We start from the raw sequence: 24,987 nt of genomic DNA, 5'->3' as shown, positions 1-24,987 counted from the left end.
CAATTCCTAGGTCTTTGGAATTTTTTGTTTACAAAGTGCATCAGAAATTTGTGTAAAGAGGGATCCCTGGGTGGCGCAGCGGTTTAGCGCCTGCCTTTGGCCCAGGGCGCGATCCTGGAGACCCGGGATCGAATCCCACATCGGGCTCCCGGTGCATGGAGCCTGCTTCTCCCTCTGCCTATGTCTCTGCCCCCCTCTCTCTCTCTCTCTCTGTGTGACTATCATAAATAATAAATAAATAAATAAATAAATAAATAAATAAAAATAAATTTGTGTGAAGATAATTAAAGCTACAAATGTAAGTAGTTAAGTCTTTTTACCAGTCATGTTCTAATATTAATATGTAGTCCTGATACTGTAGTCCTTATGAATTAGGCCTAAGAATTTTGTAGTTAGGTCCTTGGGAGAGGGTAGCATCAATGTGGAGTGTGTAGGAGTAAGGAATACTGATAAAGGTAAATCCAAAGTGGCAGAAATCCTAATTAGAGCTTTGCATTTGCTGCTCTCAAGCAGTTCCTCAGGTGGTCCTGTTTTTAACAATTTCTATTTTTGCAGCTCTTAATCTTCACCAGTTAGGTGATTTAGAAGTTTCCCTCTCTTTAGAAGTCAACTTGTTTACTTTAGATTTCCCATAAATGTTTTAGAACTGAGTTCCTAATGATTGATTTATTTCCCTTTTCCGCAGTCAAGTTTGCAGATATTCTAAATAGAAATGCCACGAATAGGTCATTTTTTGTTTTTTAAATAAATGTTTTGGGTATGTGTGTCAGGACTGGGATTAAGTCCTGTATTAAGGAATGTCTTGACGGACTCCCTTCACAGCAATTCCAGTTACCAAATCCTGTTCTCAAAAATCAAGCATAATAGAATTATGTAGTTTCTTAGTAGGGGTAGCAATTTAAATAAAAATTTACTTGGACTAAATATGGAGTGGCCTATAATTTATCTAAACTGAGAGCCATTTTAAAATGAAAGGGAACACTAAAAAAATCAACTGATGCTAACTGAGCTAAAACCTTGGGACTATACCTAGCAAACCAATATAGTCACTGACTTCTAGAGGACATAAATCACAACTTGATCTTGGAAAATCCTGTACTCTTTATATGGTAGGTTACACCTCAGCCTCTCCATCTCTCTCTCAAACCTGTGCTCTTTCCCCACCACTGTGGTCTGGGTTTGTGTTTTCTCCTCACCATCACTAATGCCCAAGTGGTTTAGATGAAGCAATGAAATTTGTAAACTCAGCTGTTTTGTACTATAGATGACAGTGTAGTCTGCAGGAACTAGTTCTATTTTGCTTTAAGATTCTGTTTTCAGAAAAAAATACCTGGCCAGTAGAATCACTCAGCAATACATACAGCAGTAAAAATGGAAAAACAAAAACCCTGTTTCATATCCTAAGGCAACCACAAGCTTCCAGATAAGTTGGATATAATTGGCAAAAAGTTTTTTTCTTAACTTTAAAATAGGACAGAAGAGATTAATGTGCTATTTTTGATAATACAGATACATGGGGTTATTATAAGTTACCCTGTAAAATATACCTGTAACTTTTCACAGAAGGTATAGGTTTTTTTGTTTTTATATAATGAACTGCTATGACTGTGTCTGCTTTTGTAAACTTCAGGTCAAATTAATGTCCTCCTGAAAGGTAACCACATTTAAACACTTAAAATATTGAGACATTAAGTCTTAAGAGTTGTTAATTCCTGGTTTCAAACAGCAGCATAAAAGAATTCTTTGAATTTTCTTTTATAACCAAGTACCCTTTACTAATATCACATCGATGCATATTCCTTCAGTCATTTAGTATTTATTGAATAGTCTACTATGTGCAAGGCACTCACCCATGGCCTGACAGACCACATTCAAGTACAAAGAATCATCAGATCCATTCCAAATCAAAGCGTAAGAACACTTTGAAAAACAACATAGAGTGGTCATAATGATGAAGTAAGCAGAACATACTCAACAACATAAAGAGGTGATCTATCTTTCGATACTCCTTGGGACGAGATTCCTTTAGGAAGTCAGCTGTGTTAAGTTCACGTCCATGGATACCACTGCTTTCTAAGACCGAATTCTTCATTCCAAAGCCTTTCCCTCTCTGTGTACTTCTACATTGGAGTTTGTTGAATGGAAACATGTTTCTAAGTTTACCCATTATGCTACTAAACTCAAAATCAATCATTTGCATATATATCTTTTGACTTCTGTTGTTTTGTCAGGTCATATACAGAATTATAGCACCACAGAAAGGAAAAGAAGTTTGGGCTGAGAGGCTCTTATGTTCCCAAAATATGTAACCTAAAAGCAACTTTATACCTTAGTTATTTTAAGGGTGCTGATGAGAAAGAGCCAGAAAAGACTGGTCCAGCTGTGGCTATTGTTTAAGTCTGGTCTGGGAGTTCCTGACCCAGAACACCTCCACATGACTGCTTTCTTCCAGACACAACCTACAGGCTCTTTCCCACCACTGGACATTCAGCGTCTAAGGGTTGTGACCTTGGGGCAAAGTAGATTCTCCTAAGTCTTGATTCTGTCGCCTACATCACAGTGACAGTTCCCTCGAAGAGCAAGTTGGAGGATTACAAGAGAAAAAATGGGAACCCTTATCCCGGGCAGGCACCTGGCACAAAACAGAGGCTCAAAGACCTAGTTGCCTTTGTGACCCATGGGAAAAGAAAATGGGGCTTTTTCTACCCTCAGCTGAAAGCAAAACTTCATCTATCCTTAATCTTTTCTTTTTGCCCTAAATTTCCAAATTTATACCCAGTGACAATTTGATATTTTTAAAATAAGTGGATAACTTGCTTCATCCCACATTTTTGTGATGTCCTGGTACCCACTGTTAGTACCTATCCTTTTCTGACAATAAAGTATGTTATAGGATACTCTCCATATTAGAGCAGACTTACTGTACTAGTGCCCCATCTGGCCTTCAGTTACTTTAACTTAAAAAAAAAAAAAAAAATTTAGTTTTTTTTTTAAAGGAATCTCTACTCCCAACATGGGGCTCAAACTCATGACCCTGAGATCAAGAGCCAGCCAGATGCCCCATGAGGAAGCAGATTTTTTTTTATTTGTAAAATTTCTTTAAGATAAACTTTTTTTTTAAAAGTAGGCTCCATGTGCAACGTGGGGCTTAAATTGACCACCCTGAGATCAGGAGTCACATGCTCTACCTACTGAGCCAGCCAGGTGCCCAATCCCAATAATGAACTTTTGATAAAGGTAGCTAAAAATATTTTCCAACTTGGCAGATACTTATTTATTCTGCTCACCCAACAATGAAGACAGAAGAAAGTGGCTCTGTTAATTTCAGATGGCAAAAAGTCCAGATTTGAGACTTCATATATAGATAGGTACACCTATTTCTCAAATGAGCAAATTTTGGAATGTAGGAGGTAGAACATAATATATAAATATGAAAAGCAAACAATGCCCTTCTAAAAGTGGATCCCTTTTCTTTACTGAAAAACATCCTTACACATCAAGATTTCATTGCAATATATATGAAAAGCCCCAAGCTCTAAAATACTAATATGCAAAGACTTGCCTACTGATATAAAATATGTTCACAAAACCAATCAGCAAGAAAGAAAAATCTTTCAAATTGAGGAAAACCCTTTCATAACGCAACCCCAAATTAGGGGATTATAAATAACTGAAATGTTTAGCACTAGAGAAGTAAATTAAAAGTTGCCTGTGAGTGGCCATGTACAACAGGATTTAATTGACAAAGTTTGGTTTATAAAATATATTACATTTTTTTCCTCAGGCAAAATTAGCAACAATCTGGAATAATTCAGATTTATTATGGGATAACTGTCATTGTTTAAATTTGTGGCTATATGAAAAAATGGCCCAGAGCCCATTTGGCTTTATCTGGCAGATGGAAGAAACCATCCTAGGGCAATAGTTTTCAAAAACAGTGTAGCTGACAAAGGTTTAAAAGGGCCCTACTTAGTAACAATTACACGAATTAAAGTGTTCCATAGAAAACTCTCATCTGTTTTCCTTTCCTGGTTTTTCTCAATCCAACCATATCTACTTCTTGGTCCTTCAAATGCAGGGTGCCTTTATATCCCAAATGCTGTCAGTGTTTTTCCCCCACCTAAGTTTTCATTTCAAAGAACATACTTTGAAAGTCTGGAGGTAAAAGGGGGGGGGAGAGGGATAATCATGCCACTTCCCCCCCCCCCCAATTAGTATATATTGCAGAAGAGTTTTCCTGTGTTGAAATTAACATGCTTTTGTAATGAGTAACATCTTAGTGATAGGGTTTCAATAAATTCAACGTACATTAATACAATCTGGCAGGCAGAGAACTGAAATTAGGACTTAGTTACCTCCTAAAGTCTCATTTCTATAACCAAAAAGGCTGCTTTATCAGTTCTAACAGTTATGCTGGGATTTATCCTTCAGTTAATTCCAATTTTTATGTTAAAAACATTTTATTCAAAAAAAAAATTTAGCTCATCTCATGGCTCATGAACTTGTAGAACAGGAGCAAGATAAATTCCTGTTTTAGACAGAAAATAGACCACAATAGTTAAATGGACTTTAATTCATTCACTGAGACACCTGCAATTGCAAATCTCCCAGTGTATGCCGATTTTCCTACTAACCTGGGGAAACAACTTTGTGTGCTTTATCTTTTTTCCACTCAAATTGGCTCATCAAAAATGAAATTTGTAAAATTATCTCATAGAAGGTACATAATTGAAAACATCCTAGAGAAATGACGTGTTACCAGTGATGTACAGTTTTAAAAAACTCAGCCACAAAAAAAGTCAAAGCTAAAAACAAGATTTTTACTATGAATCAGTGCTTCTATTACCCTTCTGAAAGAAGTTAATATTTTAATGTGATGTAAAGGCAAAATTGAAGTTTTTTCTTTAAATTAAACACCTAATTTGTCCCTAAAATTACAAAGAATCAAAGTCTTTTACAGGTCAAGTGCAGTAAACTAAAATGTCCTTTCAGCACAAAGCAGCACTAGAGAAAGTTATAGATGGGAGTTGACTAGTTTTGCAGTGGCTGCTCCATCAAGTAACAGACAGACATCAGACGGTATCCATCCAGAGCACAGACACAACTACAGAGTGGATGCGAAGAATGTGTCACACACTTGGCTGATATATGTCCTTTGTATCTTTCTATTTTGAAGTGGACTTTTTAAAAGTTTAAACCAGGTTACATAAGTTGACTGCTTAAATAACAACATGATGAGGTATGAAAGCTCTGAATATCCCTAACATTCAGCAGGATTTACCAGAGATGTATGATAACCTGTCAGGGGAACTTCCAAATAGTTACATTTTGGGATTATAATGAATTCTAGAAGAGGACAAGATTAAAGAGGTTTAAAAGGGTATTCTTTAAAACAGAAGTGAGCAACTTTTCTTTCAGAATTCATTTTGAACAGTATATCAACAAAAAAATCTTCTCTGATAGTGTGTCCCAACATTGAGTCAAGATGGCCAACTAGCACCAAGAAGTTGTATTGAACTCAGTTGCAGTTCTCTTGGCAATTAAGCTTATTTTTTCATTCCGGTCCAAGCACAAATGTGGATCACTGAAGACAGTACTGGAAGCGCCAGTTGCAGGTACATTGCAGTTATCATTAAATGAGCCAGAAGGTAGAAACTTTTTATTTTATGGGGAGTTGACTGGGCAGTACTAGTAGGAGATGAAATGATTAGGGAACAATGAGGTTATTAAAAAAAAAAAAATCACTGCCCTTATTTGGGTTGAACAGGTTATGTTGAGAAGATGATTATTTAAGATAAGGATGCTACATTAAAGGGATCATATATGCAGCATGAATACATTAGAATCAAGCTGCACCTGGCTAAGAAAAAAAAGTTTCCCTAAGTAACCTTTATTTAGTAAAAGTATGTGTTGTCTGCCAGTCACAGAGGGGAAAAGCACCTAGGGTAAACTCCAATTTAATGAGGACCTTGGTCAGGACCACAAAGCCTGAAACATTTGTTTTAATGCAGAAACACAGCCTCTAGTCACACTGGTTGAGTCTGGGAAAATTGGAGGGATTTTTTGTGTTTTCTTTTTTTACTTTTTTATTGAATTACAGGATATTGTTTCGATTACTAAGGATTCTAAATCTTCATACCAGCATTAGAATCGAACCACTTCCAAATCCTAAGACACATAAGACCAAAGAGAAGCAATAGCCATACAAATTAATATGTGCCCCTCTCCTTTCTGCTCTAAGGGAATCTTCAAACCAGTATCACATTTAAGAGTCAAAGTGTTAATTCTTCAGCATTCCTGACAACTAGAAAGCACATTCACTGAAGGCTGAAGGTGAGGGAGCGGATGGTTTAACTTTAATATCTGTGAAGAATGGCGCCAATAGAGGAAAGAAAACCATCCAGTCTCAGTAAGGATTAATGCAAATTTGGCTAGAAAAGCCACCAGGTAATCCAAGGGTTCACTGTGGAAGAACTCATGAGAAGTACTCTGAAGTGTACACAACAGGTCTAAACATCTCCCTTGTTGCAAGTAGTTGTGTGAAATTCAAGATAAAGGTTTAGTCTCATCTTTTAATATCAGTGTTTTTCCCCACTTTAAAGGGAATGAGGAGGAGTCCTCTTTTTCCCCCACAAAGAAAGGGAGCCACATTAATATGTGTATAATCCCATGACTCTTATAATATATAAGTGCGGATCTCCAAAGCCTAGGGATTTTCCATAAGAGTGGGCCGTTCTGGTTACCCTTTTTATTAGAAGGGTATTCCACCACAGAGAGCCAGAGGTTTTCCAGATGTGTGTAAGAGAGCAGGTGCGCAAGGCAAGCAAATGAGCGCAAACAGTATTATGGAAAACATTTGAGAAGTTAGCTCCATGAGGACTGTGGGCTCCACAAGAGGACTTGACTGGGTAGCCTGGTCTGACACAGGAACATGAAAGCAGAGTATTGCTTCAAAGCTGGAAACCTTCCATAGGAGCCTCACACTGCTGGAAGATGTACTGCTGCTGGCTAAGGTCAACCTGGGGTGCAATGCTGCTGTCCTCATCCTCGGTCCCGAAGTAATGCTCGATAAGATCAAAGGCCTTCTGGTAGATCTCCTGGTTTTCATGACTCTGTAAGAACTCAATTTTATCCAGACCTAGAATGGAATAAAAAAAAATCTGTGTGTGAATACATATATGTTTTTTTGTATGTATCTGTTGGAAATGCCAACGAAATTGTATTGTGCCATCTCTCCTTTCCTACTGTAAAGGAAGATTTTCTCTACTTCTATCTTTAGTATTTTGTAACAGCACAGAAAATATCACTGGGATTACATCTGAATGCTAGTATTACAAACTGACATCTTAAATACATATGCAAGCAACAACCAGTCCCCAGATGCAACTTCCATAACAGTCTTCACATCATTCAGTGTCCGAGGCCAGTAGCAGAAGTATTCCTTTTGAACTGTATCTATGACCTAATTAATTCTTGGCTCTGATCCAAGTTCAGAGCTTTTGAATATGTCAACAAACGAATATGACATCCTTAAAATAACAGCCAGAATCAATTTCTACTGCATAATCTAAGAAATCCAACTGAAACAATTAGCCAACATATTCCCTTTACTAAGTTTGAGCCCATCAGAGCTAGGTTTTGCTTTTACTTGCAGGCATAAGCAAGCTGACTGCTATAGCAATACTGGAAATAAATGTTACTATTGCTCAAAGGAAAAAAAAATACATATTCTTATATATCACCACATTAAAATACATATACATAAAAAAATTAACAAGTTACTTCTGTGGAGAAAGATCTCCAGGTACAGGAACATTTTCCTTTTTTATACATTTCAAAATATACTAAGTAGGTATAGCTTTTTTTTTTTTTTTTTTTAAGATTTTATTTATTTATTCATGAGAAACACAGAGAGAGAGGCAGAGGAAGAAGCAGGTTCCCCATGGAAGCCTGCTGCAGGACTCGATCCCAGGATCCCGGGATCACAACCTGAGCTGAAGGCAGACGTTCAACCACTGAGCCACTCAGGTGCCCCAGGTGTAGCTTTTATAATCAGATTTTTTTTAAATGGTAAATTGTTAAAATCATTTTGGAAAACAGTTCTGCATTATCTGGTAAACGAAGAACATACCCTGTGATCCCTAATTCCAATCCTAGGAATAAGCAAACCCTAGAGTAGTGGTTGAAAACCACTATGGTTTTGGCTATGCATTAAAATCACTTAGGAAACTAAAAGGTTAATATACATTAGTAATCTAATGATGAAGAGTACAGTTAACACTGAGATTGGAAGAATGAAGAAAACAAAAGGCACATATTGAACCTTCAAGATGAAACTTTTAGAGTCAGGAACACTTTAAGAACACAAGAATTGGGAGACACAATCCAAAATGCAAACTCTAAATCTTACAAGAGAAAAGGAATAGAATCTGGCATCGTCTACAGTAGATACAGATATTCTTAAGGCTCAGATGGAGTAGTAAAAATTCAAGAGTACCCACGTGGGCAAGCAAGCAGAGTCCAGGAACTGGGAAGATCCTTAGGGTCCAATGGCTAAATTGAAGGGTACTCACTTCCCTTCACAATTAATGCATATTCTTTTCCACTTCTGCCTATTAAACAGTATTATTCATAAGAGAACAAATTTTTCGAATGAGTTTGCACTCACTGACAGATGTAGACAAGTCAGAAAAGCAAGAGGAAAATAATTTCAGGATATCTATTAAATACACTATCTTACCATATGCTTCTTCAATCAAAGCGCAGTAAGGGTTAATGCCAGTGCCATTCCTTTTGGCTTCTTGTTCTCCAAGCCTCAGGATATTTTCCAAGCCATTTAGGGCAACCTGTACAATCTTAGAGTCCATGACTGTGAGGAGATCACAAAGTGGCTTGATACAACCGAGTTCTACGAGGTACCTAAATTAATACAAGGAATAATTTAGTTAAAGCTTTCAATTTCATAAAACTTTTATGAGATAAGTGGGTCATCCTCCAACTGTAGAGATAAAAATAAGCACCCATTCAACCTAACTGGCTACACCTTCTTACAAAGCTACAAATACATGAAACAAAACCAATTCTCTAATACCATCTCCATTTATCCCCCTCCAACGTTAACTGGACTCCAAGAAACTGAATACTCTTACTCTGAATACGAGCAACTCATCAAAACAGTATACTTTTGGCTAATTTCATTTTTGTTTCTGTAGGTAGCCACACCTCTGAAACAGGAGCTAAAGCCACCATAGACCCAAAAGGCCAATTCTATTTTGTACAAAGAACTCTTAAAATCCCCAAAAAACAAATAATTTAAAAATGGTCAAAAGATCTCATGGCAAATAAAATATGAAGAGATACACAACGTTAATATATATCATCAGGGATCCCTGGGTGGCGCAGCGGTTTGGCGCCTGCATTTGGCCCGGGGCGCGATCCTGGAGACCCGGGATCGAGTCCCACGTCGGGCTCCCGGTGCATGGAGCCTGCTTCTCCCTCTGCCTGTGTCTCTGCCCCTCTCTCTCTCTCTGTGACTATCATGAATAAATAAATAAAATATTAAAAAATATATATATATATATATATATATATCATCAGGGGATTGCAAATTAAAACAGCTTCTTAACCGACCTGGGTGGCTCGGTTGTTTAAGAAGCTGCCTTCATCCCAGGTCATGATCCTGGGGTCCTAGGACTGAGCCCTGAGTCAGGCTCCCTCCTCAGTGTGGAGTCTGCTTCTCCTCCTGCACCGTCCTCCGCCAACATCCCCGCTCATGCGCATGCTCCATCTCTCTCACTCTCAAATAAATAAAAATCTTAAAAAAAAATGCCACATCTAATAAGATGCAAAACACAATACCAAATGCTGACAAGAATGAGGGCCAAAAAAAAAAAAAAAAAAAAAGAATGAGGGCCAACAGGACTCTCTTTTTTTTTGCTAATGGGACTACAACACAAGATAATCACTTTGGAAGGTGGTTGGCAGTTTTTTGCATAGCTTTCCATACAATCCAACAATCACGCTGTGGACATTTACCCAACTGAGATGAAAACTTAGGTCCATGCCAAAACCTGTACACATTTATAGCAGCTTTATCCATAATTCCAAAAAACCCCGTAAGTAACCAAGATGTTCTTAAATAGGTAAATGGATAAACTGTAGTGTATCCAGACAATGGGCTATATTCAGTGATAAAAAGAAATAAGCTGTGAAAAGACATGAAGGCAATTTAAACATACTAAGTCAAAGAAGCCAGTCTGAAAAGACTCCATGCTATGTGATTCCAAACATGACATTCTAGAAAAGACAAAACTTTTATAAAGACAATAAAAAGTGGGTGCCTAGGTGGCTCAGTTGGTTAAATGTCTAACACTTGATTTTGGCTCATGTCATGATCTCAGGGTCATGAGATTGAGCCCTGTACAGATCAGGTTCTGTGGTTCTGTGGTGGGTGTGGAGCCTGCTTAAGATTCTTCCCGTCTGCTCTTCTCCCCTCCCCCCTAAAAAAAAAAAAAAGACAATAAAAAAATATAGTGGCTGCCAGGGATTTGAGGGGTGGGGGTAAAAGAGTAGTAATGAGGATTTTTTAGGGCAGTAGAACTATCCTGTATATCACAACAGTGGTAGAAATAGGACATGCATTCACGAAAACCTACAGGATTATACAATACAAAAAGCTTTCAGCTCAGGAACACCTGGGTGGCTCAGCGGTTGAACGCCTGCCTTTGGCCCAGGTCGTGATCCTGGAGTCCCGGGATTGAGTCCCACATCAAGTTCCTTGCATGGAGCCTGCTTCTCTCTCTGCATATGTTTCTGCCCCAACATCCCCCTCCCCCCACCCGTGTGTGTGTCTGTCATGAATAAATAAAATCTTTAAAAAAATAAAAATAAAAAGCTTTCAGCTCAGCTCATGATCTCAGGACGCTGGGATCAAGCCCTGCACTGGACTCCTCACTCAGTGGGGAATCTGCTTTTCTGCCTCTATCCCTCTGCTCCTCCTCCACTTGCACTTTCTCTCTCTCTCTCAAATAAATTAATCTTTAAAAACAAAAACCAAGCTTTATTTGTTTGTTTATTTGTTTATTTATTTATTATGTATTTATTTTTTATGATAGTCGGGGGGGGGCGGGGGGGGGCAGAGGCACAGGCAGAGGGAGAAGCAGGCTCCATGCACCGGGAGCCCGACGTGGGATTCAATCCTGGGTCTCCAGGATCGCGCCCTGGGCCAAAGGCAGGCGCCAAACCGCTGCGCCACCCAGGGATCCCCCCAAGCTTTATTTATGATTATAAACATTAGTTGCAAATTTGGAAAACACAGAAAAGTATAAAGAAAAAATACACAGAGATTAACCACCACTATTATATCCCACTATTCCTTCCTGTGTTTCTCATTTTTAAAATTTTTTTATTTTTATTTATTTATTCATTCATTCATTCATTCATTCATTCATGAGAGACAGAGAGAGGCATAGACACAGGCAGAGGGAGAAGCAGGCTTCATGCAGGGAACATGATGTGGGACTCGATCCCGTGACTCCAGGATTACGCCCCAGGCCAAAGGCAAGTGCCAAACCACTAAGCCACCCAGGGATTCCCTGTGTCCTCATTTTTATGAAGGGTACCCACCTACCATCTTCCCCAGTTACCTCTGACTCTTCCCTTTCCTTGCTACTTAAAGCCTGCCAGCAAGTCCTACAGAACCTTCCTTCCCCTCCTGAGATCCATATCTCATGCTACCATCTTAATCCGGGCTGTATACTAACTACTGCAATGGCATCTTAATTGCTCTTTCCTCCTCAAAATATTATGTTCTTATACTACTCTCAAAGTTAAAGACAATGAGTCTAATCAATACTCACGACTGAGGCCTTCATCCCAGTTTCCAAAACCCACCAATTCTTAATTCCTCATCTTGCAAAAGCATAACCTATAGCAATATTGGTTGCCTTTTCCAATAACATTACCTGTGCACATTCCCTCACACCCTCATACTATTTGCTCTCCTCCACAATAACCAAACTTCTACCCAATGGCAAGTTTCATCTCTTCCATGAAACTTTCTCTAATTCAAGGCAATATTCTTCCTAAAAACCTATGTATTAGCATTTGATTATATTTAACCTAAAAATTATGGGTATTTCCTAAGTTACTCTAATTGATTCTTGCATCTAAATCTTCTCTACTGAATAAGAATAAGCAAAATCACACAGATGCCTTTTGTCAGTGATAAAGTCAGTTTATTTTCTGTGATTTGGACTGTAATAATTTTTCAACTCTTCATCTGGTTAAGAAGAAACTGCTAGGAGATTGATCATGAACTTCATTTATATAAGTAGCTATACTGAATTTTAAAAAGGAATAGTAAGTAGCCTTTCCACTCTTCTCTAAACAGAGCAAAATACCCTTGAATACTTTCTGATGAAATCTACCACAGTATTTTAGGAATGTTTTAAAAATATGTATACAAGTTTAAATATTACAATTAAGAAACCGTATTATAACTTCTACATTACTGCCATTACTGGGATAAATGCCATTATCAGTGGTGGCATATTTATAATTATAATACCCCAGAACCAGAACTAGAATCTTGGGAGGTTGAAAAAGACTTTAATCTCATACAAACTGCTTCTGAAGACCACTAGAAATCTTCCTTGAAAAGCTGTCCATGATGTTTACCAAAATAGCTATTTGCAGTGTTAATCTATTTTTTAAATTATATTATTTTAGGTACAGAGTTATCTTCTGTACCTAATCAACTTCTGAAATGTTAGGACTACCTTTTACATTTTTAAACTCCAAACAGAGCACTAAAAACTAATATTGGTTAAGTGCTGACATTTAACCCACAAAGCAACAATATGAGAAATTGCTTTATTTTTCTGATATTATATATAAGGAAGGCGTTACTATTGCAACACTCGTGTAACCCCTCATCTGAATTCCCCATAAAGAAAGTTAAGGCAGGCTAGGAAGAGTCTAAGTTCCATTTATCTTTTCATCATTGATCTTTTATTTTTTAAATCTGAAATACTGAATGTCCATAATTTAGCATTTAATTTTATGATGTTCCTTTAAGGAACTGATTCCTGTCCATCTTTTTGCCTTCTATAGCTATTAAAATTATAAGCCACCCAAGAGGCCATTTAAGTCTCAAGCTAATACAGCTTCCTTTGCAGAGTATTAATAGGACTTTCGGGAGACACTGTCTCTAGTGAATTTGGCATTTTATTCTAAGATAAACCTCTTTTAAGTCTGATCAAATTCTATTAAAATACCTAAACTAAAAATAGCAAGAGTTAGATGCTAAAGTTGGACTCCAAGGATTCTACAAGTAACCTTCTACACTAAGATTTTTCTGACCAAAAACTCCAGAGTAGGCCAAACAACTGGTTATAAATAACTTCTTTCAAACTTTAACTGTGCTTTCTATTATCCTGGAATTATTTCAGCAAGAAGGAATGGGAGAATTAAATACACATTTGAGTCTAGTTATGAAACTCAGAACAATCTTCTAAGAGGTTAGAATTGAGCACTCATAACTAGTAGACATAATTTTTTTTTAATTTACTAGATGCTACCTGGCTAGTACTTACTTGATCTGTTCAGCTGACCCTCCAGAAGTTGCATTTGTGATGGCCCAAGCTGCTTCTTTCCTTGTCCGAAACTCGGCAGTTTGTAATATACTAATGAGGGCTGGGAAAATGTTGGCATCTATCACAGTCTGAAATTAAGTAAAAAATTAAATGAAAAAGGAAATTACAAAATTTGTAAAAGTGTTCATGATACTAATTATAACTTTTCAGGTAGCTTTCCTAATGATACCTCTCCCCTGTGTTAAAAATTAACTGGAAGGAGTTTAAGTCCTCTTACCGCTAACCTTTCAACCATACTTGATTATCACTGGTAACACCCCCCCTGGAGTCTGGGATTTTATAATCTCCTAATTTTTTCCCTGAGTTCTTTTCTTTGTTGTCTCTTGTTTCATTCACAGTAACAAATTACAAAAGTTCTATTTTGTATTCTCTGTTAGTCTCCTTTCTTTCACAGCACCTAACTCTGACTTGTGTATTGTAACCATCCAGTCCTCACTTCTGGGTGCTCCACCCCAAGATCTAAAGCTTGCTTTAGATCTGCTATCCACTTCAAACATCATCCACCCTCTCTATATAAGTTCTCCTTCTCAAACCTCTCTTTATGTATATTTACTTATTTATTCTAAATTTCATCAGTCACTAAGTCTCCTTTACATTCTCAATTTAAAACATCCCGAGCCACCTTTTCCCTTCCCCTTTTAGCATTGCCTTGATCCAATTCCAACCCACCACCTCCCACCAGATTACCAGCATAGCCTGTAGTTGGACAGAGTACTTTTACTCACTCCTCATATATGAACACTAAAACAGTCTGCCTCAAATTATGTCCCTCATTTTTCTCCTTAGCTCAAAAACCTAAAATGAATTCATATCATTTCCTAAATCCAGAAACCGACAAATTCTACATAGGAGCCTGACAGCAGGCAATCAACTATAGCTGAAATCACCTCATATGAACCGTTATAGCTATCAATCTTAGTCCCTGGCAGCATTCTGGCTTTTTGTTTTATTTGTTTCAAGTTTTTATTTAAATTCTAAGTAGTTAACATGCAGTGTAATATTGGTTTCATGAGCAGAAGTTAGTGATTCATCAACCATGCTTTCCTGATCAAGAACTCTATCATACTAGTGAAGGAAGCCAACAAAGTCTAGTAGAAAGACATGTCCTCTTGATCCTGTCATTTACTAGGGCTGCCCTTGAGCAAATCACTTTATTTCTCTCATCCTTAGTTTCATCAAATGAGAATATTAGATGAGATAACCTCTATGTTCCACTCCGCTCAAAGTCCCATAGGTCTGTGTTTTATTTTTTTATAACCAGTTGTTTAGCCTTTCTCATGGCCTATGCTGAACGCTTTGGCCCACTGCTTGCTTTTATCTTCCATTTGGGTTACCCTCCCATGTAATGTAAGAACAAAATTAAAGGGCGGATAACCATTTAGAGAAATATGGGTCCCCAAAGGTTTTATGAAAAACTAAAGTTATCTAATACATGGGTCCACTAGAAAAAAAATATTTTACTTGGCAAGAATAAAGCCAATCTGTTTAGTATAAAGATCATCAAAACATTTTGAAAATTTAAGACCCTCTGTCTTGTCTTAGCAAATCATCAAATATTAAAGGCAGAGGGAAAAACCAAGACCAAAGTGTAAGTTTCAAAAATCTGAACTTCTGTAAGGTAGGATTAAAAAAAAAACAACAAAAAATAGTAAACTAAACAAGATAAGAATGTTGGAAGTTAATGATCTCCAAGGCAATAATGAAAAACAAATTTAAGGCTAACTGAAAAAAAAACTAAAACTTGCCAATAAAAAAAATAGAAGAAAAAAGGACATGCTATGGGATTACCTGGATCTGTGCTCTATTTCCAGCTGTGATATTAGATATTGTCCAACATGCTTCCTTTTTGATAGATTCCTTTGGGCTACTCAGCAAATGCAATAAACTCTGCAAAGCTGAGCAATTCAAAATTACCTAAAAGGAAAAGTTTCAAACTTAATCTCTTTTGATCCAAAAAGAAGTAAATGTTTTTAACATGAGTTAAATATAAGCAAAGAAATAAGGTCTGTCCTTGAAATTTTAGAAATAAATAACTTTATATATGTAGAAAAGTACTCAGTGCCCATAAGAATTAATTTCTAAGATTATTAAAGTTTTGTGATACATATTACAACTGTATAACTGCTCCTTCATAAGGCATAATAATGTGTCCCTTCATCTTCCTTTCCCTACAGAATATTAAAGGTCTTTTGAATGGGTAAATATATCAAGTGGCCAGAAATTCAAAAGTGGTCTCAGATTTTTTAAGTCTCTGATAACATTCTACCCAGTAGTCAATCAACAAATACATACTTAAAGAAGTATACCAGGTGCTTTAGAGGACACAAGGATAAAAAGGATATGCCCTCAGTATCAAACAGCTTACGAAGATGAGGGAGAACGTGACAAATACACACGAAGGAGATCTACTCTACCAAAACTAAGATCATAAAGTTATAATGATTGAAATAATATGTGGTGGCTCAAGAATCAATCACTGAATAACAGAACAGATATCTCATCCAGAAATAAATGCAGGTAATTATAAGTAATTAAATATATAATAAAGTTCTATCAGAGATTAACTAGTTGAAAAACTTTTATTTTTTTTAGTTTTTTTAGTTTTGTGAGAGAGCAAGTGAGCGCGCATGAAGTGGGGGGCAGAGGGAGAAACTGAGCTTGTGAGACTCCCCACAAGCTGAGCAAGGAGCCCCGTAAGTGACTTGATCCCAGGACCCTGGGATCATGACCTAAGTCCAAGGCAGACGCTTAAACGACTGAGCCACCCAGGCACCCAACTTTTTATTTTTGAAAAGTATTTTTTTCAGAGTCAATTCTGAATAAACCCACAACCAATTTAAAGAGTAAACCTAAAAACCACACAATAAAAACAGAAGACAGTATCAATAAATAGCTGGTTTTGGGATAGTGAAGGACTTTCCAAGCATAAAAACAATGGAAGAAATTACAGGGAGACAATAATAGAAATATTTGCACGTCAAAAAAATAAAAAATTAAAATGCACACTACATAGTATTAAAAAAATTGCAACAGGTAAGATGGTTGCTGTCTTTAATATGTAAACTGTTAAAAGAAACTAAAATTTTAATACATTACCTACCTCACAAATAAAAGAAATACACATTAAAATGAAGCCATTTTTTGCCTATTTAATTCATACAGCTCAAAAATTAAACGTGGTTAAAGAAACACAATCTTAACAGTATTCAAAGATACTACAAAGCAATTTTTAAAAGCCAAAGGTGTGATCTAGAAAATAAACATGTCAAAAAATAATTTAAAAAAACCACTGTCTTTAACTTGTGACTTGGTATGGAGTAGTCAGGAAAAAAGACTGCGGCGGTGAGGCGAATGCCTTAAAACACGGATAGGATTTTACAAGCAAAGAGGGAGGACATAGCAGATAAAGGCTAGAAATGAAAAAGTGCTGAGACAAGCTACCACAAAATACCAAAATATGGAAGAGTTCTGTACCCCCAAAATTAACAGTAGGCTACAAGAAAGAATGCAACTAAAATCTTCTTGAAGTACAAATTCTTTAGTTTTTCAAAGTTCTTTATCTCAGTCATTAAAGAACTTCATTGTTTCTGAGAACAATGTTTCTGAGAACAGTAGCATGAACAAGGTTGTTTTAGGAAATATTAAGCTGTAATTAGGAGGAGTCAACTGAGGGAGTAAAATGCTGGGGAGAAGAGGAAGACAAATTAGGTGGATACAGCAACAGCCCTTCTGCGAGAGAAAACATGTGCCAACTAAGGGTAAGCAGATAAGGATACCAAAACACTGAAAGTCAAGAGCTGGTGACTGTGCTATACAAGGTGTGAGAGATGGAAACACCAAATATGACTGCAAAGTTTCAATAGGGAGTGAATAGTTACCTCATTAATTGAAATGGGGGAAAAAAAGACTTGGAAGCAGCTTTCTGGGGGAAAGAAGATAAACTGTGAGAGACACAAATGTGAGACATGCAAGCAGACTATTGGAGATCCAGGAATAGAACTTAAGGGACATCAGAACTAGATGTAGACAGAACTTCATTCATTCAGTAGTTTTTGAGTCCTTACACATTGTGCCAGAACTCCTAAGACTACAGAAGGACAAAAATGAAAAACATTGACTCCGGTCTCCCACTAGAAGCTGGCAATCTCATAATTAGACAGTTACGGTACAGTGTGATCCGTGCTATGACAGATGAAACAAAAGACAGCACTTAACGTAAGAGTGTGGTAGCAACAAGGCTTCTCAGAAAAAATAATATTAACAGGATATTATATGATTAATTAACACCTGAAGAATGAGGCGACATTCAAAGCAGAGTATGGATCCGTATAAGGAGTGGTTAGAGCAGGGATGGGGACGTGGGAGTTACGTTCGGTACAGAGGGAAGCAAGAGTGTGTTAAAACTTAGGGATGAGTGTGGTCACAGAGAATCCAAGGAATAAACATGGAAAAACCACAGAGCATAGCATAGGGAAAGACAGAAACTTTTTTTTTTTAATTTAAAAATTTAGAAAGTATAAAGGACTATATTAAAACAAACAAACAAACAAAAACACCTCCTTTCCATTCCTGTATCCCAGCAACCCAGGTCTCTACAGAGACAACCAATGTTACTAGTTTCCTGTGTCTCCTTCCAGATAAATTTTATGCAAATATAATTAAGCATATATGTTGTTTTCTTCTCCTCTCCTCCCTGCCTCCTTTTATATAAATAGTAAAGATCCTACACACTATTCCGCCCCTTGTTTTCCTTTTTAAATGATAGAACCTGGAAATATTTCTGTAGCAGTGCTCAACAGTTCTTCATTCTGGTGCATAGCATTCCATTAAACAGGTGCCAGATTTTAAAGGATCTTAAACACCCTCTATGGACAATAGGAGACCATAAAAAATTATAGGTAAGAGAATGACATGATGAAATTTGCATTTTACAAGCATCCTTCTGGTGACACAGGAATGCAACAAGAAATGTCTAAACTAAGCACTACAAGGGATGATTAGAGACAGCACCTAGTGACTGATGAGAAAGGTGGAAGAGGAATAATCCAGCTAATGTCCAAGTTTTTGCTGTGGTCAACTGTTGGTGTTGTTCACTGAGGTAAAATAAATAAGCAGAGGTGCAAGCATATCAAGGAAAATAATGAATACCATTCTGGACAGCATATATTTAAAGTAAGTATTAGAGCTGGAAGACACCTTCAAGTACAAATCCAAATTTTAGAAATTAGAAAAGTGAAGACATTAAATGCCTTCCTGCAGGTCAGGGCTGGTTAAGCAAGAACTAAGGGGAAAACCTAATTCTCAATTTCAATCAGGCTGCCCCAGGGTGATGGTTGAAGTTACACATAATATCAGTGAATAATTATCCCCTCCAGGGCATAATCCCACAAACAAGAAAGAACAGGAAGAGGAACTTGCTAAGGAGAAATGATCAGTGAAGCAGAAGACCAAAAATACTTCAATACCATGGAAGCCTAGGAAACGAATTTTATTTTATTTATTTATTTTTTTTTAAGATTTTATTTATTTATTCATGAGAGACACAGAGAGATAGGCAGAGACACAGGCAGAGGGAGAAGCAGGCTCCATGCAGGGAGCCCAATGCGGGACTTGATCCTGGGATTCCAGGATCACGTCCTGGGCCAAAGGCAGGTGGCAAACCACTGAGCAACCCAGGGATCCCGGAAATGAATTTTAAAGACAATGCCAGTATATCTGAGAGATAAAGAAAAATAGCTAGAACAGTCCACTGTGAATGATATATCTTGATATAGAAGCTGAATGGGGGGGAGGGGTGACATTAAGAATAAGAGAGAATCCTCTTCACATAGGAGACTAACCATGTACAAAAAAGGGGAAGTTACTAGAAATGAGACAAAGATGACAGAGAAGGATGCTACCGGAGGCTTCCGGTGCTCACAAGAACCACTTCAAGTAAAAGGAGTAGTGGGAAATAAACTTGACTAACAAAGGGTAAGTTCTATCCAGGGGAAGCCAAAATTGCTATAAACAACAGGTCAAGAGAGAGCCAGTGAAGGTACTGAATAGTAGCTGCTAAGGCAACATTTTTAACAAACATTAATGAAACAAAGTGACAATTCTCCCTAGTAACACAGAGTTAAATACTGTAATAGAAACAATCACAGGGTTCAATGTACTGTGTCTTACTGAAAAAAATAGTTACATTTACTCATACCTGCGTCTGAATATCATCTCCTGTGACAATGTTTCCCACAGCCCGCAAAGCAGGAGAAACCACTTTATAATCATTATGCCTGCAACCATGAAAAGAAATGTTAATCCAACAGTTTTATCCCTAGTCTCTCTTCCTTAGGACTGAAATCCAAACCAAATAATGTGATGGGACTTTAGAGCACAAAGGTATCTATGGTGGTTTTTAAGGAAATGCTATGAGGTTGTGTTTGGTATCCCCTGGAAGACCTATCTTACTCTTTATTTAGTATCTCTGGATAAAGACTACAAATCTTTCTTAATAATCTTTCCCAGGTATTCCATCACCTGGATTCCAAGATCTCCCTCTCGTTCTTTTTTTTTTTTTTTCTTTTTTTATGATAGTCACACGTGGGGGGGGGGGGGGGGGGCAGAGAGATAGGCAGAGGGAGAAGCAGACTCCATACACCAGGAGCCCGACGTGGGATTCGATCCCGGGTCTCCAGGATCGCGCCCTGGGCCAAAGGCAGGCGCCAAACCGCTGCGCCACCCAGGGATCCCCCTCTCGTTCTTTAATATAGTTTTCACTTCCTCTTTATGACTTATTTTTAAAGAGAGGTGGGGGGGGGGGCGCATGGGGTAGAGGGAGAGAGAATCTTAAGCAGGCTCCATGCCCAGCAGAAAGCCTGATGCAGGGCTCCATCTCATGACCCTGAGGTTCATGACCTGAGCCAAAAATCAAGAGTTGGATGCTCAAATGATTGAGCCACCCAGGCACCTTAGGAATGACTATTTTTAGTGGCAATATGCCTTCTGCTCTCTATCCAGTGGTTGGTCTAAGGTCATTAATCATTAGCTGAATTACACAGAGCTTTCCAAATGTTCCTGCTCACAGCAAAAGAATAAGCAGTTCTTTATAGAAGCCTCACAATAAACAGATCTGACATCAATGTAAGTAACAAAAGAGAGCCGCCCAAAGCACATTAAGTCAGTATCACGTATTAAAATATTTATCAGCATCTAGAAAACAAACTAATATAGGGACAAAAGAACAGACACACTTTAAGATATCTTACATCAACAGCTCCACAAGTCTCCTACATACTCCTGCATCAATGACGGCTTGAATTTTGTCATTAGGGCCATCTGACAGATATGAGAGGGCCCAGCAGGCATCAGCCAGGACATCAGTGTCACTGACAAATAACAACCAGGAAAGCACATTCAGACAGGGGGAAACCTGTAAAGGGAAGATGATACAATAATGAAATTCAACAGAATAAAAGCCAAAGTGAGGTGAGAAACTCATACACATGTGGTTAACTTTGGGAGTGAATAATACTTCTAGAAACGGAGTAGCAAGTGGCCAAGTGGCATCTCCATCTTTGGGAATGCGGTCAGTGCCTTGCAGTTTACTTTAATGAGGTGGTCATAGACCAAGGAAAATAATTTCAGAGACTGAAGAATATACCAGTTCTCAGAGTGAGATTCCTTGTTGAAACAAACTTTCACAGGTGGTAAAGCTAAGAAATTCTGTGTTTTAGATACTTTGCTATGAACAAAAAATGCTAGGTTTTAAGATTCATTCAGAGCTTTGTACACAGTCGGTGAATATTTATCCCAAATTACACAAAAACAAACAACGAAAAACCCTATTTCTCTAGATAAAATTAAACATTAAACAGTTAAAATCCTAACATTTTAAATTTTATGAAAAATTATAATCCTTCTGTTCACATTAATATTTATCGAGTTCTACCTTGTCTGCCCATTTCCCACAGCATTATCCTTACCTTTGCAAATTCTGGAGGTGGACTTTTCCCTCTACAGAGATTAGACAAAGCCCATACTGCATTCCGGGTCATGGTCAGGCGGTTTTGCTTTGAAAATAACCTGTAAGCATGATGATACAATGGTAAACTCTGTAATGGATATTAATTATCTCATAGCATATGATAAATACTAAACCTAATGTTACTGATAAACATGTCTTTAAATAGCTTTTCTCCAGAATAATAAAGCTGAATTAATTCTAACAGCACCAATTCAGAATTTTGGCCCTAGAGTAAGATAGAGTCCCTGAAGAAATGATCTGAACAAGTTAGTAGGAAAATATCTGTAATGAAAAATAACAGAAAATCCAAAACAATTTCTAAAGATGTACTGCTTTCTGAGGAACTTTCTATATTTCTACTACTCAAAAAATAGTAGTAATAATAGAAACAAACTTACTGCAGAAGTGGGGGAAGAATATTGCAGTCTAAGACATAGTCCCTGCACATGGTACTATCTCCAGCAATGTTGCCAAGAGCCCAGACTGCCTGTGAAAGAATTATTCATTAATGATAGGCTGTGTAGTGTAATTCTCTCATAATTCTTTCAGGAAAGATGCCAAAATACCACAATAACTCTTAACAAAATTATATAGCAATTAATCAACATATACAGGCATGAACTATTAACACTTCTAAGTTCATTATCAGGGAATCAAATGCAGTAGTTGTAGGACTGGGGAAAGACTTAAAATATTATAACGTGGACATATGAACACTCATGGTATAAGCTTATTAAAGGTAGGAACCAGTTCTTATACATATTCTTTACCTCAGGGGACTCCACCCCTAAGTAACATTCCATACACCCCTTGGTACAGAGCAGAGATTCAAATGGCTTATCAGTCTCTGATAAAAATGTATTCTAAGCTTGCTTACAAAAGAAAACAGTGAACAAAGAATTTAAGAGCAATCAAAATGCAGAAAGCTGTTAAACTTCTGGGGGTAACGGATATATTATCTTGACTGTGATGGTTTCACAGGTAAATACATATGTCAAAACTTATCAAATGGTACATTTTAAATATATGCAGTTTTCTGTATGTAAATTATACCTCATTTAAGCAGAAGAAAATCCTGCTCATTTAGCATTGACTTCTATTTATGAATTTTATAAAGTCTGCAGTAATAAAAAATTCACGTTTTCTAGCTCTTTTTCTGCATAAAAGTAGCAAAGACCTATTACTTCAGTCAATGCTAGAGATCCCACAAGTAAAAGCTCCGTAACTACTTACGTGGTCTACTACTAAGGCTGGGGCACCTGGCTGGCTTATTTGGTTAAGCGTCCAGCTCTGATTTTGGCTTAGGTCATGATCTCAGGGTCATGCCCCTTGTCAGGCTCCACACTCAGCGGGGAGTCGGCCTGATATTCTTTCTCTCTCTTCTCTCTCCCCCTTCCTATTATCCCCTCCCCCTGCTCATATGCACTCTCCAAAATAAATAAATAAATATTAAAATTTAAAAAGTATATAGGGCTTGGGGCACCTAGCTGGCTCAGTTGGTGGAGCATGCAAGTCTTGATCTCAGGGTTCTAAGTTCAAGACCCACACTGGGTATACAGATTACCTAAAAAATAAAATCTTTAAAAAATAATAATAAAATAAAAATAAAATGTATATATAGCACTTAAAAAAATTTCAGGGTTACAAGGGGAAAATGGTTTTATGTTTCCAGAAGAGATGCTGCCTACATTCACTATGAAATATTCCCTTCTGGTTAGATTTCTATAACACTCTCTGTGATGAACCACGGATCACCACGGCCAGGTGGTGAAACTGAGGCCCTAAATGTAGGACCAAAGGAAAAAATGGTATTCTTTCACCTGTTTCTCTTTGCTTCATTTTTTTTTTTTACCTGCTCCTGGACATCTTCAAATTCTGAGCTGAGCAACTCTATGAAGATAGGCACAGCTCCTGCCTGAATCACAATCCGGGTCTGAAGAGAATTCCCTGAAGCAATATTTGTCAATACCCAAGCTGATTCAAACTATAAAAATAAAAATAATTTTATTATCTTATTAGCATTTAATAGCTTGTTTTTAGCTATAACAATAAGGTTTTCTGTATATGAAGAAAAGAATATGAAATCATTATTTGCACATAATTATCAGATGGATTCTGGTATCAATTTTAAATGGAGAATTCCCAGTAGAAATACCTCAATCTAGAAGAATATTCTGGATGTCTCAAATTTCAGACCGAAGTAGAACTGACATTAAGACCAAAAAAGAATGAGGGACTGCTTCATATGCTGATATAGTGATCTCCCAAAAAAACAAATTAAAAAAAAAAAAAAAAAAGCCTAACTCTACATTAAGATAACTTCATATATTTTCTAAAAAGGCTAAGAAGGAATATATGCATTAATTTACTTATGGTATAGAATATCTCTGGAAGGCGTCACAAAAAATCATAAATAGTCGTTACCTATATAGAGAGGTAGGGGTGAATGGGAAACCTCTCATCATAAAACCTTATGTACTATCCTTTGGCCTTAAACCATATTATCTAATACAAAATACTTCTATAGGGTGAAGTAAAAAGCAGAGAGGATGTTAATGTAAAATGTTTAAGACACAAGCACACTGAAAAAGGTAACAGATATTTTAAATAACTGAGCCAAAAGGAGTTAACTCGCATTCAATTAATAGAAATGGCAACTTCAGAGCATAAGAGCTTCTGACAAAATGAGAGGGCTCCAAATTAAGGTGCAGAGGTTAAGACTTTTTTTTTAAGAACATTCTTAAAGGTTGATAAACTGGTAAACAGAAGGTATGAAGGAAATCATGGCCAACAAAAAGTATACTATTTTAGTAATCTGCCCATCTCTACAATAATTTGACTCTGTAGCCTAAAATGAAGAAATCCAAGAATGAACTCTTAAAGTTCTATTTACTTAGGAGTTCTTATTAAACTATAATTTGTCACATGACAGCTGCCTTTCAGTTAACCCAAAAGCTTTCTGAGTCATGTGACAAACTAAATCATTAATCACTGGAGTTGCAGGGAGGAAGGCAGAGGACATGGGATGACCATATGATTAGCATAGTCTAAAGCCATGTGAATGACAGCAAATTCACAGAAGACACTTAAAGAAAGGGATGTTCCAAGAAACCTATAAATGTGACATACACAAATGAGATACAGTACAGCCTAAATGGACAATGATATTATGGCAACCAGGAGGACCAGACCAGGAGCACCACTGTTAAAGGGAAAATATTTTCTTTTAGGTAACTTTGTTAAGAGTTCAAGAGACTTCTAAATCTGAGGATCACAAAATAAAAACTCCATCTCATATCTCCATAATTAAATCACTCCTGAAACCAG

The 24,987-nt window shown here is 37.2% G+C and overlaps 1 protein-coding gene across 5 annotated transcripts in view; it reads right to left on the bottom strand.

The window, feature by feature from the left end:
* Positions 1–1,796: 1,796 nt before the first annotated feature.
* KPNA1 (karyopherin subunit alpha 1) overlaps positions 1,797–24,987 on the bottom strand; it is a 70,387-nt gene continuing 47,196 nt past the window's right edge. For all 5 annotated transcript variants that reach the window (XM_072812248.1, XM_072812250.1, XM_072812252.1 and 2 more), the window contains 9 exons: positions 23,513–23,644; positions 22,059–22,147; positions 21,620–21,719; positions 20,903–21,066; positions 19,852–19,930; positions 15,444–15,569; positions 13,596–13,723; positions 8,741–8,919; positions 1,797–7,138 (listed from right to left, as the gene is read on the bottom strand). In XM_072812248.1, the coding sequence (XP_072668349.1) occupies positions 6,951–7,138; positions 8,741–8,919; positions 13,596–13,723; positions 15,444–15,569; positions 19,852–19,930; positions 20,903–21,066; positions 21,620–21,719; positions 22,059–22,147; positions 23,513–23,644 (1,185 nt within the window). In that variant the 3' untranslated portion in view covers positions 1,797–6,950. The remainder of the gene's footprint in view (positions 7,139–8,740; positions 8,920–13,595; positions 13,724–15,443; positions 15,570–19,851; positions 19,931–20,902; positions 21,067–21,619; positions 21,720–22,058; positions 22,148–23,512; positions 23,645–24,987) is intronic.

Source organism: Canis lupus, chromosome 35, assembly GCF_048164855.1.
Source record: "Canis lupus baileyi chromosome 35, mCanLup2.hap1, whole genome shotgun sequence".
Lineage (NCBI taxonomy): Eukaryota > Metazoa > Chordata > Mammalia > Carnivora > Canidae > Canis > Canis lupus.
Note: the sequence above shows the minus strand (reverse complement) of the source record. Positions and strands in the feature narration are given on the sequence as shown.